This window comes from Pelecanus crispus, chromosome Z (assembly GCF_030463565.1).
Source record: "Pelecanus crispus isolate bPelCri1 chromosome Z, bPelCri1.pri, whole genome shotgun sequence".
Taxonomy (NCBI): Eukaryota; Metazoa; Chordata; class Aves; order Pelecaniformes; family Pelecanidae; genus Pelecanus; species Pelecanus crispus.
Window position 1 is genome coordinate 76,597,764 of NC_134676.1, and position 17,889 is coordinate 76,615,652.

The 17,889-nt window shown below is 42.3% G+C and overlaps 1 protein-coding gene across 1 annotated transcript in view; it reads right to left on the reverse strand.

Annotated features, from left to right (window-relative positions):
- The window catches only part of LOC104037203 (PALM2-AKAP2 fusion protein), a 226,381-nt gene extending 208,955 nt beyond the window's left edge, over positions 1-17,426 (reverse strand). The window contains 4 exon segments of the mRNA XM_075725895.1: positions 3,299-3,429; positions 17,047-17,127; positions 17,266-17,342; positions 17,345-17,426. Of these exon segments, the coding sequence (XP_075582010.1) occupies positions 3,299-3,429; positions 17,047-17,127; positions 17,266-17,342; positions 17,345-17,426 (371 nt within the window).
- Positions 17,427-17,889: the final 463 nt, after the last annotated feature.

Genomic DNA, 17,889 nt, shown 5'->3' on the forward strand with positions numbered 1-17,889 from the left:
CTATCAAATGACCATTCTGTCTGTAATCCACTGTTATACTGTTATGCCTGCATCTTGTCTTAATCTTGCAGTCACTGTTTTTTTAACTTGCATGTGCATCTTGTACTTTTGTGTCCTCTTGTTGGTAATGATCAGCATAATTGCATGATAGTATCCAATTATTTGTATTGCATTCTTTACTATAGACTGTTCTGCTTTATTTCTGTTTTTGTGATGCAGATATATTTTTCAGTTGCTTGGCATGAAGTCTACAGAAATTCTGACTGATGTAAGCATCCTTTTTCCAAATGCTTTTGCAGATGAGGGAGCTCATTAATTCATTATACTTACTCATGTCTTAGGTTTACTCATACGCACATATCCTTGCAAGCTACAAGCTGAAGTATGTGATTTCTCCTATCAAGATAACAAAGTCTAATAAATAAACAGCAGTCTGTACACTCATGCATTTTTTCTGCCCTAGTTGAAATAAACACCTCCCACGCAAAGGATAACTGGTTACACTAGCTTAAGAGTAAACACTACAAGTATGCGTACATTTTGCAAAATGTCTGATTTCAGTGGGAGAGTCACTTAAAACTGAATCGGAAAAAGCAATACTCAACTGAAGCACTTGTGTTATGTGCAAGGCCTTCAAGACCACCTACAAGCTCATAGCTAGCCCTACTGTTTCCCTGAGGTAGAGATATTTGTCTCTTCTGGACAGCACAGACATACATGAGTCCACACCCTCATTTGTGAACGTTCGTCCGGTCTCAAACACTATAGTTCAGCTTTCTGTTCTAAGTGTTGCAGTTCACTCATCTTGTCAGACCTACTGTTTACATCTGGCCTGCAAATAAAGCTGGATATTTCTCTTGTGCCACAGCTGTTCATGTAGTAAACTCAGAAGTATAGAAAGGGACCTTCCTGAGCGCTTCAGTGCAAACAGAAGAAATGGTGCTCTCTGCGATGATGATGGTATGCTCTGCTGCAAGAGGAAGGGGTTGACTGCATGTTCCCCCTTGTTAAAGCAGCGGCACATGTGCTGGCTGCCAGCAGAGGCTGGACATTGGCCTTCACGAGTAAGCTGCACACTCCTCCTAGAGCAAAAGTAAAAGACTTTGTATATTTTCCAATAGGGACAAACCCAGCATGTGGGCCACAAGAGTCTTTCACAGACATCTTGATGCTGCAGCTGCTCTCTTTTTGCACATATGATGCAGTGCGAGTCTAATGAATATGCAAGGTCCATGGCACAGTGGTTATACAGTCCCCTGGCATTAACTCTATGGCTGGTCTTGCAGTAGTTTTCTATGCTCCTGGTGAAACAGCTTAGTCTGTCCTCTGTCGCCCTCATTGAGAGGATTTGGGCTGTTCCATAGTGGTCCCAATGGATAGTGCATAGTGCACTTCCAAAGCACCATTGGGCCCCTGCAAACATGAACATATGAATGGTCCGCCCCATAATCCTCCCCTCTGATTCACTTCTGAGAATGCAGAGGGAAAATGTGGTGCACAGGAAGCAAAAAAATCCTTTCAGGATGAGCTCATTCTACTTCACTTCTCCAGATAATGTGCTTGACATCATCTCTCTTCTTACCCCTTCTACAGCCCTTTACCTTCTCAGCCTATCTTGATGAGCTCTGGATATGTCATGTTGTCATGGATGTAAATTGTAAATAGACTAATGACCTCAACCTCTACTGTCTTATCTCTACGGTTCAGGCGTAATGTTTTCTCATTTAAATTAAAATACTTTTTTACTGTCTTTAGAGTTCTCTTAGAAAGATAACAGGGAAGTTAAGCATGCTAGTGATGCTGTCAAACAAATGTTCTTTCAACTCAGGAGCAAGCAGCTGACCTGTCATTTGACAGGTGGTCACAGCAGAAGAGAGCTCCTTTACTTCCAAATATTCAAAGACTTTATTTCATGGCTGCAGTTAAGGAAGAAAAAAACCAAACCACAGGGGCAAGGGTTTACACAGACTTTCATCCTACACTTTGAACTAATTAAGCAAAGCAGGTTTCATTGCCCTCAGTGGTGGTACTCACCACATAGCTAAAATTAAGCACATGCCGATGTGTTTTGCAGAGCACTTAGCATCTTGCAACATTCAGCACTAGACGAAATATGTATTACAGCACATATTTCTGAAGTTCAGTCCATGTATTCTTTCCATCTACTGCATTAATTTATGGACTAAAACATCAGGTAGTGTATGAAATCTAAAAAAAAAAGCTTTCCTGCCTTATGTTACCACAGATGTAAAAGAACATCTCAGATCAGATTTGATTAATCACATTCTCAGATCAATTTTAATTAATAGGAATCACAAGACAGAGACCAGTAATATGAGACAACTCTTACATTCATGCTGATGTATTACTTCCACATAGAAGCCATTTCATGCTGTCTAAGCTCAGGGTGGGTCTGCTTGTGTATATCCCCAAAAAAACATTCTCAGTGATTTCTCCAAGAAATTTCACAAGGAACCTGACGTACGGCAAACTGAGTTCACCAGATGCTAGGCTAATACCTCAATCCTTGGACTGTTGGTCTTATTTGCTTTTTTCTGTCATTTATATGGCTCATCTGACACATTTGTAAAAGTTGTGGTGCCAAATTTGACCAACTTTTGCTAGTTTTCTGCAAACTGAAAAAACCTCTCAATTCACATAGCCTAAATGGCAGAAGAAGCAGCTCTGGAATTTGTTCTATGAGGGATAAAAGCATTTTGCTTATGAGCTTTAGAGCCCACTGTTTGCAGCAAAACAAATGAAAACACAAAAAACCAGGACAAACATCAACTCAGACTGCAATGGGAAACTGATAAAAGGAAATAATTCTAACGCCCAAACCTTGCTTCTGACAGCAGCAGTTATTTGATCTCTTGGTGGCATCTGCTGTTGCATTTTGAAAGTTATTTGCACCAATGAAAAGTGAGTGCAAAAGAGTGCCACCCCTCTTTGAAGTCCTTTTGGCTGTAGGAGATGTAAAGCAATGGAGAATCTTTTGAGTGTTGACCGAGTCATACATGTGCATCTGAAGGAGGAGCCCTCTTTTTAGCTCCCTTGTGAGAGAAATCTGTCAAAGTCTATTAAACAGAAAGATAACCACAATGGCTCTACCTTGCAAAGCATGGACATCTGAGAGAAAAATTCTGGGCACTTTTGGCTGTATATGTGCCTGCCTCTTACACTCTTCCCTAGGCAGCTGCTATCAGCTGCTGCCAGAGATGAGGACCTGGGTGAGGAAGATCTCTAACCTGAATTGGAGTCACTGTTCTTAGGCAAAGCAAAGAGAAACTGTCCCTACCTGTGTATGTTTTCTTCCAGCTTTTTCACCTTCAGCTCATCCTCTTCTGACTGCCTCCTTCTGGCTTCTTCCTCTTCTGCAGAGCCAGCAGGAATTCCCTGGAGCAGCCATTTTTCCCGAAGAGCTTTTGACTGTAAGGTAAAAAACCCCAAACCTTAGGAACAGACTGAACAAAAACCATCTGAGGATTGAGAAGGAGCTGCTTCTGAATATTAGATTGTCCCCACTGAACTTCTGTTTACTGCTTTAGACAGTTGATTTCAGGCAATCCATCAGCTGTTTATCCAGATGTCAGGTCTTCCAGATTTTGGAGTGTCAGTTTTATGGTATACACTTTATTTACCATCAGTGCCTTAAAATGAAGTTATTTTTAGTTCCTAATAAAAAGAAGAGTTCAAACCACTCAGATCAGCCAGTCCTGCAAGAACTAAAATCTTTGAACAAAAGTGTGGGTCTCTCGTGAATGATAAGACATGTACTGGAAGGACTAAAATCATAAACTTCTTAAAGCTTCAAAAATAAAAGAGCAGGATGCTCTAAATGTAATGTGCTTCATGAAGGATAAAATCAGTCTGCTATTAAATTAATCAAAGATGACCTTTTTGATTTATACCATGGATGTGTCTCCATACATTTACAGGCACACAGACAGACACACATACACATTCACACAAGCACACACATCACCTCTTAGCAAGACACATTAACACAAATGAACAAAAGTCTTCCAGAATATATGGGTAGCCCAGGGCACTGGCACTGTTGCAGAAAGCAACAATAGCCTACACCAAATAGAAGAATTCCTGGGAGTTTTGCTGTGTTTTCTACACTGAAAACACAGATACAACCTCACCTGATCACTGTGTAATCCAGCTGCACCTCACCCAGGGGAGTTCACCAGCGGAGATGCACTGGTTGCATGCTTTAAATAGCATATCATCCTGTGTGTCTTGTTTGGCCCAAATCCTGCCAGAGGGATGCATCAGATCAGTTGGCAGACAGGACAAGCACCTGTCAAAAGGAAGATCAGGAGCCCAAAAGCCACACAGGGCTTTGCCCCTTGGCAAGAAGGAAACGGAGCTGACAGAAAAAGCGGTCAGCCAAGGGACTGACCAAACTATCCCCTTGCATTGACCAGAAAAGGGGAGTCTTGGTTCTGAATTTGCAGAGCAATTGGGAATGCTAGTTCAAGGAACCAGTGTGTATCCTCTCCAGTAAAAAGGAGATAATAAGGAAATCATCAGTTTAAAGAAACTGGATTTCAGAGACTGCACTAACATTCAGTATCAGTCTTTTCAATGCCATGTTTGTTGCTGGAATTCAAGCTGACTTGTGCAAACTATGTGTAAAGAAAAACATTCACCACCAAAACCAGGCTTCAAACCCAGACCAAAATAGAAAGATTTTTGACATAACAGACAAGGCTTACTTGTTAGTTTTTGAGTGTATATATAGACATAGTATCTATGCACAAACTATTCTTGTCACCTTGTCACTCCATGGCCTATTTGACATCAGGCAATTGGATTTAATAAGGCAGCAGACAGAAAGCAATACAACACACACAAGCAAATTAGACTTCATAAATTACTACGGCTTTCACTGACTTTAACTGTGCTGTGCACCAGAGGACTTCTAAGTGGGTTTTCAGTGATTTCTATATGAATGAGGACTTCTGCATGACAGAAAAGGTCTTGTGCTCTTCTACCATGTAGTCACATTCAACAATCAGACCCGCTGATGCTGGAGATGTACTTTACCTGGCTGAATTCAGCTTTGCTCATGGCCTCCAAGGTTCACAAAACATTAGGGATGGCTATCTCCTGCCATGGTTTCTGCAGTTTGCTGCTCCTTTTGCTGCCACTACCATCCACTAGTACTTTCTACCACATTTCATTGGCTGGTAGTGAGATTTCTCGGTGGGACCTTTGCTTTCCTGTTCAACCCAGCTGATTACTGCCCAGAAGTTTCATCAGCTCATTCAGGCCTAATGTGCTATTGAAAAGTCCCCTCAGCAGAGGACTCCCAAGTCATCACATGTACCAAGGAGCAAAGCAAGACAGTCAAAGATAGATTTACAGGTCCTGAGGTGCTAAGCATCTAACAACCTGTGCTTTGGCATTTAAGAGGTCTCAGTAGCACAACTCAGTGGGTACCTGCTGGGCTAGATCCAGTGCAAAGTGGTGTGAAGGGTGATTGCTCTTCAGAAAATGGCTGTCTTTTCTTTAAAAAGAAATGTGGCCAGCTGCATGCAGAACTATGTTGCTACATGTGTCATACTCAGCTGTAGCCTCAAATTTGAAATCCTGAGTGATACACAGTTGGACCCCCCCCCACCCCCCTCCAAGTTTCTAAAGGCCAAACTCTAAAAATGAAAGCAGCCTTCTCTCTTTTAAACCCATTTTAGATACAAATCCAGCAGTCCTAATAAAGACTTTGGCGAAGTGTTGCTTGGACAACACTGAAGTCATTCAGTTAACAGTCACTCCTCATTTGTTACAGGAGCACAGATAAAATCCAGGCTTTTTTCAATGTGCTTTTACAGAATCCCCATGCTGGTGCTCAGACAGGGAGAAGCCAGTCCCTTCAGTACAACTGCTGTACACCAAAAATAAGGTATTTTGTACAGCTTTTGTTTTGGTCTTTGTTTATGTGAAACATTTAAGCTACAAAATCACATGATTTCTTTCTCCCAGAAGCCTCTTTTTTTGACCTGTTTATAGCACGAATTTGAAACTGGAAAGCATCAATGGGATTTTTTGAAAGACATATTTAGAGACAAGAATGCTATGATCTACTAAAAATCCTCCCTCTTGGGTGAAATGTCAGCATATTTTATCTAAAACAGGAAAGCTGGTGGCTTTGATGTTTTTGGCTCTCCTTTTTAAGATGAAAATTAAGGTATTCATTAAATACTACACTGAGGAATCCAGACAAGAAGAGTCTGAGAAATGGAAACATTTATAAGAAACATTTCTTAAAATTCAGAGGGTCTATTTGCCAAGCTGTTGAGGTTATGTATATTTATACACCCACTGCAAATACAATACGCAAACAGGCAGGCACAGTCAGGGGACTGCACGCAACTGTCTTGCTCTCTAGAAAACATTTTTTCCCCTGCCAGATGACTGGCATGGTGCTAAGGCAGTGGGCAGGTGTGGAAGAATCTCTCAGCTGCTTTGAGCAAACCTTTCCCCGGGCATTTGCATCAGAAAACCGGGGGGAAAGCTTTGGCACACATGATGAGACCAAGGGTGTGTAGGGCTCAACAGGGAGGTGGTGGTAAGAGTTGTGCTGGGTGCTTGGGCACAGCTCCTGGGTATGAGACAGTCCAGTGAGGAGTCAGCATCAAGGCAGTCCAGCCAGATGCAAACCAGAGCCAGATGTGGCTTGAAAAGCAAAGATGGTTTGCTGCCATCAGTCCTCCACAGCTATGAGATTTGGGTTATGTTTCTTGAAAAAATCTTGCAAAATCTTATCCCAGGAAAAATAGGAGGTGTTTCTCAAATCTACTAAAAGGACAATGCTTGCAAGAGGATGGACCCCCAAAATAGCTAGCTGCATGAGTTACCCCTGCTTAACAATGTTGTGCATATGTTTTACTTAACAGTCTGTGATTAAAATGGCCACAAGCTAGTATTTCAGCATTGCTCCTCCTTCATTGTCTGTTACGAGCTTTACGTCTCTACAGCATCTTGGAGCTTCTTTATGGACCAAAGTTGTGCTGTATGATTGGACATTGTCAAAATGATAGAGGGCTCCAAAAATGGCTGGATATACTATTGTAAAAATACAGGTATTTGTACAGCTCATTACAATACTGGAACGTGAATATGCTGTACTTTCAGAAGGCACCATTTCACTGGTACAACAACAGCTATGCTATGTACAGTTTGGTATAAGTATTCCTTCATTTATTGCAAGAGTACAATTTCTCCAGGGTTAAATCCTTCAGCAGAAATTAGATCATGTCATTAAAAAAGCTCTCTGCTACTGAAGTGGAAAGGGCACTGGGCTTGCGATGCTCTAGGTCACCACCGCTCTTAGGTGATTTGGTTTCTCTGCACATAACTGAGGTTCCAGAGATAACTGGCAGCTCCGTGTTTATTTTGTTTAAGTGTAGGAAAGCAGAGTGGCTTTCCCACACCATGCAAAAAAGGGGAAAAAACCCAGGTCATGATTCTGTGAACAGATCTTGGTGAGGACAGAAATAAGTGAACACGTTGGACAGGACAGAAAGGAATGATGCCAAACGTTTGAATGCAGTAGACACAGTGTTGGCCATAAATGTGGTGCACATCTTCCTTACATGCTATTTATTCCAGTTTCATGCTTCAGGACGGTAAAGCCCAAGTGCTTTAGGTTGTTTACATTTAGCTCTAGCAAGGAAATGCATAGCCCCTCAAACGCACATAGTAGAATTAATGCTGTATTGAAAAGAATACCTTTACTTTCAATGCTGCATTTTGCTTTAATATTGCATCAAAAGTTTAATATTGGGGGACATTTTATTATAGCAAATAAATCTTTTTAGCACCATTTTCATATACCATTCTGACCATTACATGCTACCTCTGGACTCCCTGCTTGTGAAAGGTGATTAATTCTACCCATCAGTCTTGATGATTTTGGACCTACTTCCATAAACATTGCTCATAAAGAACACCACATTTCCCATTCCACACGAAGTGTGGCAGTGTCTTAACCTGAGGCCCAGATGCGTTTACCAGGTTTGCCATTTGACATTTTATGACAATATGAAAGACAGTTCTTTCCGTGCTGCTACCTTTTGAGGTAGTTTCTTCAAGCAGTTTTTGTTTTTTGGGTTTTGGGGTTTTTTTTGTATTTACAAGTAGTTATAGGGGCAATCAGTACTCTCTCTCCTTGAGAACAGTGCTTGCTAAAGTGGAGCACTCCTCTGGCTGCTGTGTAATTTTCAAGGAAGCTGATAATCCTGAGGAGAAACAAAGGTCAAAAGTTGACTCAAGACAGCCTCCTCCAGTAAAATGTGCCTGCTCTTGAGAAACATTACTGAATGTAGACTATTCAGGGTAATGATGTTCTTCAGTGATGTGCAAAATGGGCATTAATGATCCCTGGTGCAATTCCACTGAAATCAGTAGTGCTACATCACAGGCACTTTTACTGAAATCTTTGCCAAATTGAAGTTTTGCCAAATGTCTTTGGGTTTTGAGGCTTGAAGACCACCAGACAGTAATGATTTAGAGCTGGCATTATTTATTTTTATGAAATTATTTTCTCTATATATGCATTCAGTGTTTCTGTCCTGGAAAAAAGGTGAATGAAGGAGGTTGTTTCCGCATATTCTCAAATCTGCATATAACCAGCTCTTGCCCTACTAAAAGAGTGCAATAAACCTCTTGCTTCAGCTGGCAGTGCGAGAGTCAAGTATTAGCCCCAAACACTCCCATCAGGACACTAGCATAACTGGCTGCATTTCAGATTTGCTCTTTGCATTTCAGAAAGCTCTCTTGGTACTAAAAGGCTGAGTTTTCCAGGCAGATCTGGAGCTCTGGAAGCAGCAATGAGCCTGGCTTTGCTGTTCAGCAGCTATCTGGAGCCTCCCCCACAGGGACTGAAGATTTGTCAGCCAGTGGATCAGCTACAAGAGGGAGGGCTTTCTGGAGCAGCAGAGCCTGGTCTGCCTGTGCATGCTCCCAAACATCTGCCTGGGTTGATAAAACTAAGTTTGCAAGGAGCACAAGTGCAAGAATAACCACCACTAAGCCTCCTCTGGTATTCCTCACTTTTCCTTTCTACGCCATTCCTGTGGCTGCTCCGAACACTGCATCTCTTGCTTGCCATATTTTTAGGCACCTTCCCCTGCCATCCAGCTGGCCCTAACCCAGCTATTGCAGGTTACCTAGTGGGTCTTTGCCTGACCTGCTGGTGTGCAGCACAATTGCCAGGATTAGTAAAGAGGTTACTGGGACATGTACCGAGATTATAGAAAGACTTGTTCCTTTGCCAGCAGGCCTTCCATTGCCTTCCAAAAAATGGAAAAAAAAAATGTTTGCATGGCTGTAGTGTGAGCAGGCAAGTTAATGTTAGATGCTCTTAACCATTCGTGAATAAATATGCAAATGCAGAGAAGGGCTGTAGACATAAGCAGAATGACAGACAGGTCCATCTCAAAATAAGCAGCTTCTCAAAATATATTCCTGTGTGATGCTGTAGTTTTTCATTTTCCAGTAGGTGAACAAAACAATCCGACTCTTTGCCCAGACTGATGCAGAGTTTTCCTATGTGGAATTCCAGTGTGAGAGAATCTGCTTGCAAAATGGAGGAGAGGTGTGGTCCTTGGTAAGCACAAAAGATTTTACTCTGCTCTGCTGGAAGATGGATGTGGCCTTCTGTGGCATGACTGGCCTTGGAACAGAACAAGCAGCCATTTCCAGCTTGCTGATATGATCTGTTTTTTCTTAGCAGCAAAACTTTTTGTTGCCTTTCCAGTCATCTAAGACACTTGTTCTAGCCTAAGGAGCGTGTCTACATGATACATGGATATGACTCAAGCATTGCCCAGATTAGGGAATCAAGTCATACTGAAAACCTTGCAGCTTGATTGTAGTCTTGACTTGAATCACAGTGCCATAGCTAACATAAATATAATTCAACAAAAAAATGTATGTTAGATGTAGCTTGGCCAGCCCGAGACAAAATATAATGTTTATAAACATGTGATCATGAAATGATAGAGTTTTTGATTCTCGGAGAAGTAAGGAGGGGAATCAGCAGAACCGCTACTTTGGGTGGGTAGGTACTTTGGAGGGCAGACTTTGGCATGTTTAGGACACTGGTTGACAGAGTCCCTTGGGAGGCAGTCCTGAGGGGCAAAGGAGTCCTGGAAGGCTGGACATTCTCCAAGAAGGAAATGTTAAAGGCGCAGGAGCAGGCCGCCCCATGTGCCGAAAGACGAGCGGGCGGGGAAGAAGACCTGCCTGGCTGAACAGAGAGCTTTGGCTGGAACTCAGGAAAAAAAGGAGAGTTTATGACTTGTGGAAGAAGGGGCAAGCAATTCAGGAGGACTACAAAGGTGTCAAGAATTTATGCAGGAAGAAAATTAGAAGGGCCGAAGCCCAGCTAGAACTTAATCTGGCTACTGCTGTAAAAGACAATAAAAAATGTTTCTATAAATACATAAATAGTAAATAAGGTAAGTAATGATAAAAATAAACGATGGCCACAATTATGATAAGCATCACCTGGAAATATGGCAGCCAAAAGACTTTGCAGAGATAATCTCTTCCCCTTATTTGCTGTAGCATGTACATTTGACAACCCTTCAGCTCCCCTGAGTATTTACTGCCCTGAGTCACTGCTCTTCTCAAAGCACGCATTCGGCACAGCAACAGAGCGGACAGGAACATGTTAAACAGTGCAATGTGACTGCTGAAACAGCTGAAGGAAGACTGAGATAGCTGGCATGATTTGTGTTCACTTGGAAAGGGCTAGATCTCAGGTGGGTGCCCCCGTGGAAAGGCAAGGGGATGCAACCACAGCTGCAGCATAAACCATGTGCAACCAGAGCTGCAGATGCACAGGGAAGGCACATCTGTGGCAAGCTACCTGACAAACTGGTATGATGATAGCTATAGCTCCTTCATGAAGGTCTCATGCTTTGTTTAAAAAATGTCAGGAACAGAAATTGCAACTGTACAGATAGAGGCCCAACTAGGAATGCTTTGGGGGAAAAAAGCACCAATTATTTTACGTTCTCAGAGTAAGCTTCCCATCCATTAGCAAGATCACCAGTGTAAATATTTTGTGTATATTGCTTTTAAATTGTTCAGGTCCCATACTTTATTTCACTTTGTAAACCAAGTAGACAGTTGTTTCCATACAAAGACGAAGAAGAAGAAATAAAACCCAAGGAAACCCACCACAGCAAGAGACATTGTCAAGAGTCTATGAGAGAAGACACAAAGTTTGTGTCTCTCTTGCTGAGATTATTCATTAGCCACACAACCCTGGTCTGTACAGACTGGTTTCACTGAAGGGGATCATAGGAACTTCCTAATACAAAGTAAGTGTTTCTCAGATTCATTGAAGACTTGAGATGACATTGAGACAAAAAGCAGTAAGATGAAACATAACTCAAACATAGTCTCTTTTCTACATATATCTTCTATACATCCGGGCTACCAGAAAGTTCTGCTTGAAGTAACAGGTGAAGACAATCATGCTGATACCTAAGCTGAAGACTTGGTGTTTATTTTTCAGTATTACGCTTTAGGAAGTCTATTTAAGATTTCAGACTTCTTCATGGCAGGGTGATAATGATGGCTCTGTCCAATTATTTGGCATTTCACTTGTGACAAGTTTAAGAACCATAGTGAGAATGAACAATAAACACTGCCAGTGGCTGCCGCAGGGGTGACGGAAGGGATGAGGGGACCAGGCTGTCCCAGCTGCCACACACCGGCAGTGCAGGCACACAGCTTGCAAAAGAGGATGCTGCAACGAGGGCACATGTGGTCCTCAGGATGGTGGCTCAACCTGGGAGCAGGTTTCCCAGGGGGCTTGTGGGATCTCCATCCTGGGCAAGAGTCCAAATTTAATGGGATGAAAATGGTCATGGGAGCAACCTGCTCCTGTTGGCGAGGACACGAGGAGACCTCCAGGGTCCCCTCACACATAAATTACTTTATGACTCCATGAGAACATCTCTGTTCCCAGGGAATTTTGGAGCTGGAGTAAGAAATAGCTTCAAGCTAGCTGAAGTTTCTGGACTTCGTGTGGTTGGACTGAAAAACCAAGTAAGACTCTTTTACAGATACACACATGAAAAGAATTTGATCGCACTTTTACCTCCTGGAGCCAGAAATTTAGGTATGCTTTGGTTTTCCCTATGAGTACTCACTCCACGTTTTCAAAGGAAGTAAAGTGTGGTTTTGAGAGAAAAAATGTTAATAATAGTAATTAAAACTTAACTCTTTTTTTTATAGTTAACAGTCTGAGATTTCAAAAACTGGCAATCCTTTCCCCTCAATAACAAATAGGCTTTGCAAGTTATCATCATTACTACACTGCCACAGTTGCTTTTACTATTGTCTTCTGAAAGAATAATTTCCTCTCTACATTCAGTCTGTCCTCAGCTTCAGTTTATCACTCCTTCCCACATACACACATCAGTCAAAAGGGGCAAAAAGTATTTTTTCAGAGATTTTTTCTTTTCTGGTCTTAAGAGTTCTCATATTCATTATTTTAAAAAGCTGGATTCAGGCCGTGTGAATTCATTTTTGAGCACATATCAGGCCATTAGGAGGGGCTGGGGTTGAAGTGAGCTGTAAACATCCTTGAGCTACTTTGAGACAGCATGGCTAAAACGAAAACTGCAGGAGTGGCAGTGACCAGCTTGAAGGACCTTGTTACCGGTGGAAATGTGAGTGCCAGTTTTGATGGGTTTCAAGGAAGACCTGCCTGTATGGGCATGCTTACTTACACGGTCATCCCAGGATAACTCTGCGCCAGTTTGAAGTACAACTCACACAACAATACATTTTTCCTGAATAAAACACTCTCAGAAATGGATTATAGTGGAATAATTACAGTATGTTCAGCTGTGTGACAATGACATGCAAGCAAATAAGAAACATGAGTTAAAGGACTAAAGTTTTCCTCTCTTTGGGGTAGTCAATTTGTGTAGCTGGCCTGGAGAAACTATTCTATCATGGCTAAAAGATTTTACCTGTGGATAGGTATTTTGTTTTCTTTATATTTTGATATATATATCAAAAATATATATCATATATATATAAATCAAAATATATATATATATATATATATTTCTATATATTTTGAAAAGAAAATATATAAGGACTTTGAAATCCCTCCTTTCCCAGAAAGGATAGCCTAAGGTTTTGTAGTCTGTAAGAAATTCAGAAAGAACAAATGTCCTAAATCCTTAGGCTGTGTAGTCCTGTTCCCTCTCCCACTCCCTTTCTGGCCTAAAGAATCTGGATTTCTCTTCTGGATCGTAAAACAGGTTAGCAGAGAGGCAGAGAGCCTCTCACTTCTGAGCTTAAATCCTGGTGGGAGGCGAGCTTCCTGGGGTAAGGTGGGCGTCAGTCCAAGTATGCTAATGCACAGAATAGGATGAACATTCCCCTATGATGTAGAAATGGAAATTTCTCTCAAAATTAGCTCTTAACCTCTCCATGCCCCAGAACTGTGGTTGGGAAATGGAGATGGCAGGACCTTCCAGTCTTGCAGGGGTGCAGTGGGCTCCGGTACATTAAAAACAGAAGGTCAGCCTGGGACTATCATAGTAAACATTACATACCAGAAAGAGTGCTCAGCTATTAATAAGAATAGGTTTTGGAGGCTATTGCACTGACCCTGTAGAAAATGGAGACTGCCCATGACATCATCAAACATTTTTTTGTGTGCTTGTCTGAGTCACCATTCAGTTTAAAGGTTAATTTACTTGAAAATCATAAAGGGATTCAACATAAAGGAATAACAAGATTCCTTCATTGGCAAAACTTATCTCTCTTTTTCCACACTGCTGCATATATATGCTCCATACCCACCAATGTCCTTACTTTCCAGTGATTCACAGAAAAGGTGATACGGCTTTCACTGTCAGCAATGAGGGAATTCAGTTTTTACAGCCTGCACTACTCCAGGCTCTCTCCCACTCCAGACTTTCACACTTGGAGGGTTTCACTTGATTAACTCAGAAACTCACACATACCGTTAATAGCTGAGCCATGTTTTTGTCCTGCTGTCCTCAGCCATAAAGCCATTGGCCTCATTCTCAGGAGCCTTTGCAAAATGTTTTGACAAAGCCTTATCCACGTACAGTGCTGACATTTACTAACTGTAGCGTTTGCTGGGCTGTTCTGCCTAAAACAATGGGGCAGTGGCTGCTGTTCCCTTATTTTCAGCCAGGTATGTAACAAGGGAAAAATGAATGAACTGGTAATAGACATAAGCCATTTTGCCAGGGGTCTAATTGGCATCAGCAACTTGAAAACCATAGGTAATTCAGCATAAACATTTGCAGTAAACTATTTCTATTAGATATTTTACTATGTGAATAAAATTGTCTGAAATTAACAGAACCCCTGTAGCTTCCAGAACCTTTATTAGGTAACCAAACAAGCTATTTTGCACTGTGTATTTTTAAAAGAAAATTACTCTGGCATCACACAGAAATGAACCAAACCCATTTAATTCTGTCATTAATGTCTTTGGGTGAACTCAAGCTGTTACGCCTGTGGGATCAACCCAGATACTGCAGACACAGGATTAACCCAGATATTATTTTCAAAGGTTTCTCCATAGCAGATTTTACTGAACACTGATATGAAACCCTCACACTCCACACTGACATTAACAACCTCATAGCATTTTGAATAAATACATGGGCTTCCTAGGCAAGCCTGGTCTTTTTGACCTGGATTTATGTCTTACACAGAATTAGTTGAAATCCACATAATTCAGGGAATGAACCATGTTCTACCCAGCATTTCTGAAGGGAAATGGATGCATTTATTTTGGGCTGTGTGAGCCAGACTGGGGGCCATAAAGTTTGCTTGGTCTGTCTCCACAGAGAAAGGGAAATACCCTGAGCCAGTGCCTTTTTTTTTGAGCCTGGGGTGTAGCTGCCCTCCCTCTGTTTAGGAAGGACCTAGCAGCAATGAATATGAACTCTGCAATCCCAGATAGACCTCTGCCATCACCTCATCCAGGTCTCCCAGCAGACAGTTTTTTGGTGGTATAGTGAGGTGGTACAGGCAGCTCCTGAGGCAGCAGTCACTGTGACCACTCCAGTAAAAACAACACACTTCTCCTCTGATGACCATTGATGCCACTGAATGGAGAGGTAGAGAAGCTCCTATCATATCTTGATGCTCATCCTCACACCCAGCATTACAGACCTTAAGTCTGGCTGCACTTTTAGCTGAGAAAGCTGACATTTTAAATTTATGTTCCCCGATCTCCCCTTACCTTCCTGTATGATTACTGCTCTTGCTCCAGGCTATGAGCTACATAATAAAGGGAAATAGTTAATTTTCATGTGTGTCACTCAAGAAATCCATGCAGAAAGACTCCACTAGTGACAATCAGCATAGCAGGGCTGAAGTCAGTGCCAGTTTACACTAGCTGAGGGGCTGACATTACTGCACCACCTTGAGAGGTTCTAGTTTTCCCTATGGATGATGATAAAATTCAGTTTAGCAACAGCTATATCAAAATAAATCAGATGAAGTAGAGAATTGCCAGAATTGGCTTTCAAAAGGCTCTGCTTAAAGAATTTAATGAAAAAGGATAATTTGATTAGCTTGGAAACAGTTAATGTGATAAAGGAAGTCCTCAGCTTTGCAGCAAAAAGAAAAAAAGCAAACATCATGAAGGTGCTGGAAAGGCATCTTACTGCCCTGCTGCATCAACCTACGGTCATCACAAGAAATTCTCCCTTGCTTGTAGTCAATGGCAGCCTGAATGAAATGGCAACTCCTGTTACCCCACAGAAATGTAATCACATCGTTGACTGCAAACACCTAAGGCAATGTGTGACATCCACAGAATTATGGTGAACCTGGTGGAGCATTTGTGTAGGCTGCAACCAATTAGTTGAGGTTAACTACACCATGTTTACCGGAAAATGGGGAATAGTTTACAGAACATGATGGCAGGGGCTTGGAGAGGCAGGAGAAGGATCCTGTCTGTAGCATAACTTGAAGTCTGGTGTTTGAGTGCATGTGTGGGTAGAGAAGATATTCTGAGCACCATATCCCCACCCAGGTACACTGTTCTCTCTCTCTCTCTCTCTCCTCCCCCCCCCCCCCCCCCCCCAAAATCTTATTTTTAAAAATGCAGCCCAGCTCACTTGCGGCGAGGACAAACTGTCCAGTCCTGATCATCTTTCTCAGATATTTTAATTATTGAAAATCCTTGGGCCCTGAACAGATTAGTTCATTAATATAATTTCATGAGATTAGACCCACAAATGTGCACCGGTTACAAAAAGATCACACGTATGTTTTTGTTCTTCTCTTTGCTATGCACAAATGAAAAGACAAACTCTGCTAGTGACAGGAATGATAAATGATAGAAATAACCTGGATGGCTTTCAGATGATGCTATCTGCAGCAGTCATGGAGTCCAACAGGGACTGAGGCTGCTCAGCACCCTATTAAATATCAAGGTGCCTCTCCATGTAGACACTCACATATGCATCAACACCCTCCCTGCATGTGCATACATGCCCATTTTATTATGCCATCTACGCCTAATAACTTCATCCTACAATTAAAGCTTTACACACATACACATGCATGCTAACTAACAACATAACTAACACCCCCTCTGCAACACACACACGAAACCTAATGACAGACACCAGAAAAATCCAACGCAGCTCTGCAGGCAGAAAGTGCTCACTGAAGCCATGCAGTGCACACCCAATCCACAGCGATTGGTGTCTTATCGTTATGTATAATAAATAACAGTGTTTAACAATAACAACACTGTCGTGCTGCCTGCGCTCACACCCTCCCGACTCCATGCTCCTAAGCCATTTCTGCGACATGGTCCTGTGCATGAAACACACAGAATGAAAAACAGGCAGGATATGATCACTGCAAGAGATAGGCTCTGGCAGTGAAAGCTGCTTCATGTCGGAGTGGGCTCTTCCCAGCTTTCAGATGTGTGATCTGCATGTCTAATAATGAACATATTTAGTCAATCTATCATTTCTGGCATCAGTCCCTTACCTTGAAATGCTGCAGCTGAAGTATCTGGTCCTCAAGCTGTTGTCTCTTGCCTTCTATTTCTGTCTGCCTTTTCCTTTTCTCCTTGGAAAAATAATTTGAGAGAGAGAGATAGAGAGAGAGATATCTCGTCAGAGAAACGGAGGCTTTAAGGGTAGCAGATTCGTAAGAGCATGTAAGCAGTCAAACGCATCTGTACAGATGTCACCAGTCCCATTTCACCTGCTCCTCTGCCTGCTGGTATGCAAACAACAGCGTCCTGGGAAGACGCCAGCCCCAGACTAGCCGGTTGCTCGCCGGCAGGAGAAATTTTCCTTGCTTGCTCCCAGCAGCTGGAGCAGCAACAGAGTGCACAGTCCCAGAGGAGGGCAGAAAACAGTCATAACAGCTGAGAGAGAAGTTAAAGGGACAAAGATGTGCTTTTGCATTTGCGATGCTGGGCCAAAACTATGGATTGCGTGGTGCAATTGTGTGACAGTAAGGCAACAAGAAAGTGGTGGGTGACATCACAGAGGAAGGGAGCTGGGTTGCAGACCACATTTTATCCCAGTGAAGTTGGTGGTAAGGCTTTCCCTTGGCTTAATGGGGAGAAGGTGTTTCAGCCAGACTGCACGGGGTTTACCTGTAAAGAAAATGGGATGGATAACCCCCCAGATGGCTTTGTTTAAAATTCAAGCCACTAACACACACTAGCAGCTGGCCCTTACCAGCTCCCAGAGGCTGGATTGACTGAGTGGCGCCAAGGACAGCACGGTCATTTCCAAAGCTGAGGGTTTTCATGGTCACGTTCATGAACATGGCCGCTCGTCCATGCCCAGGCTGCTCCCTTCAGCAGGCAGCAGACTC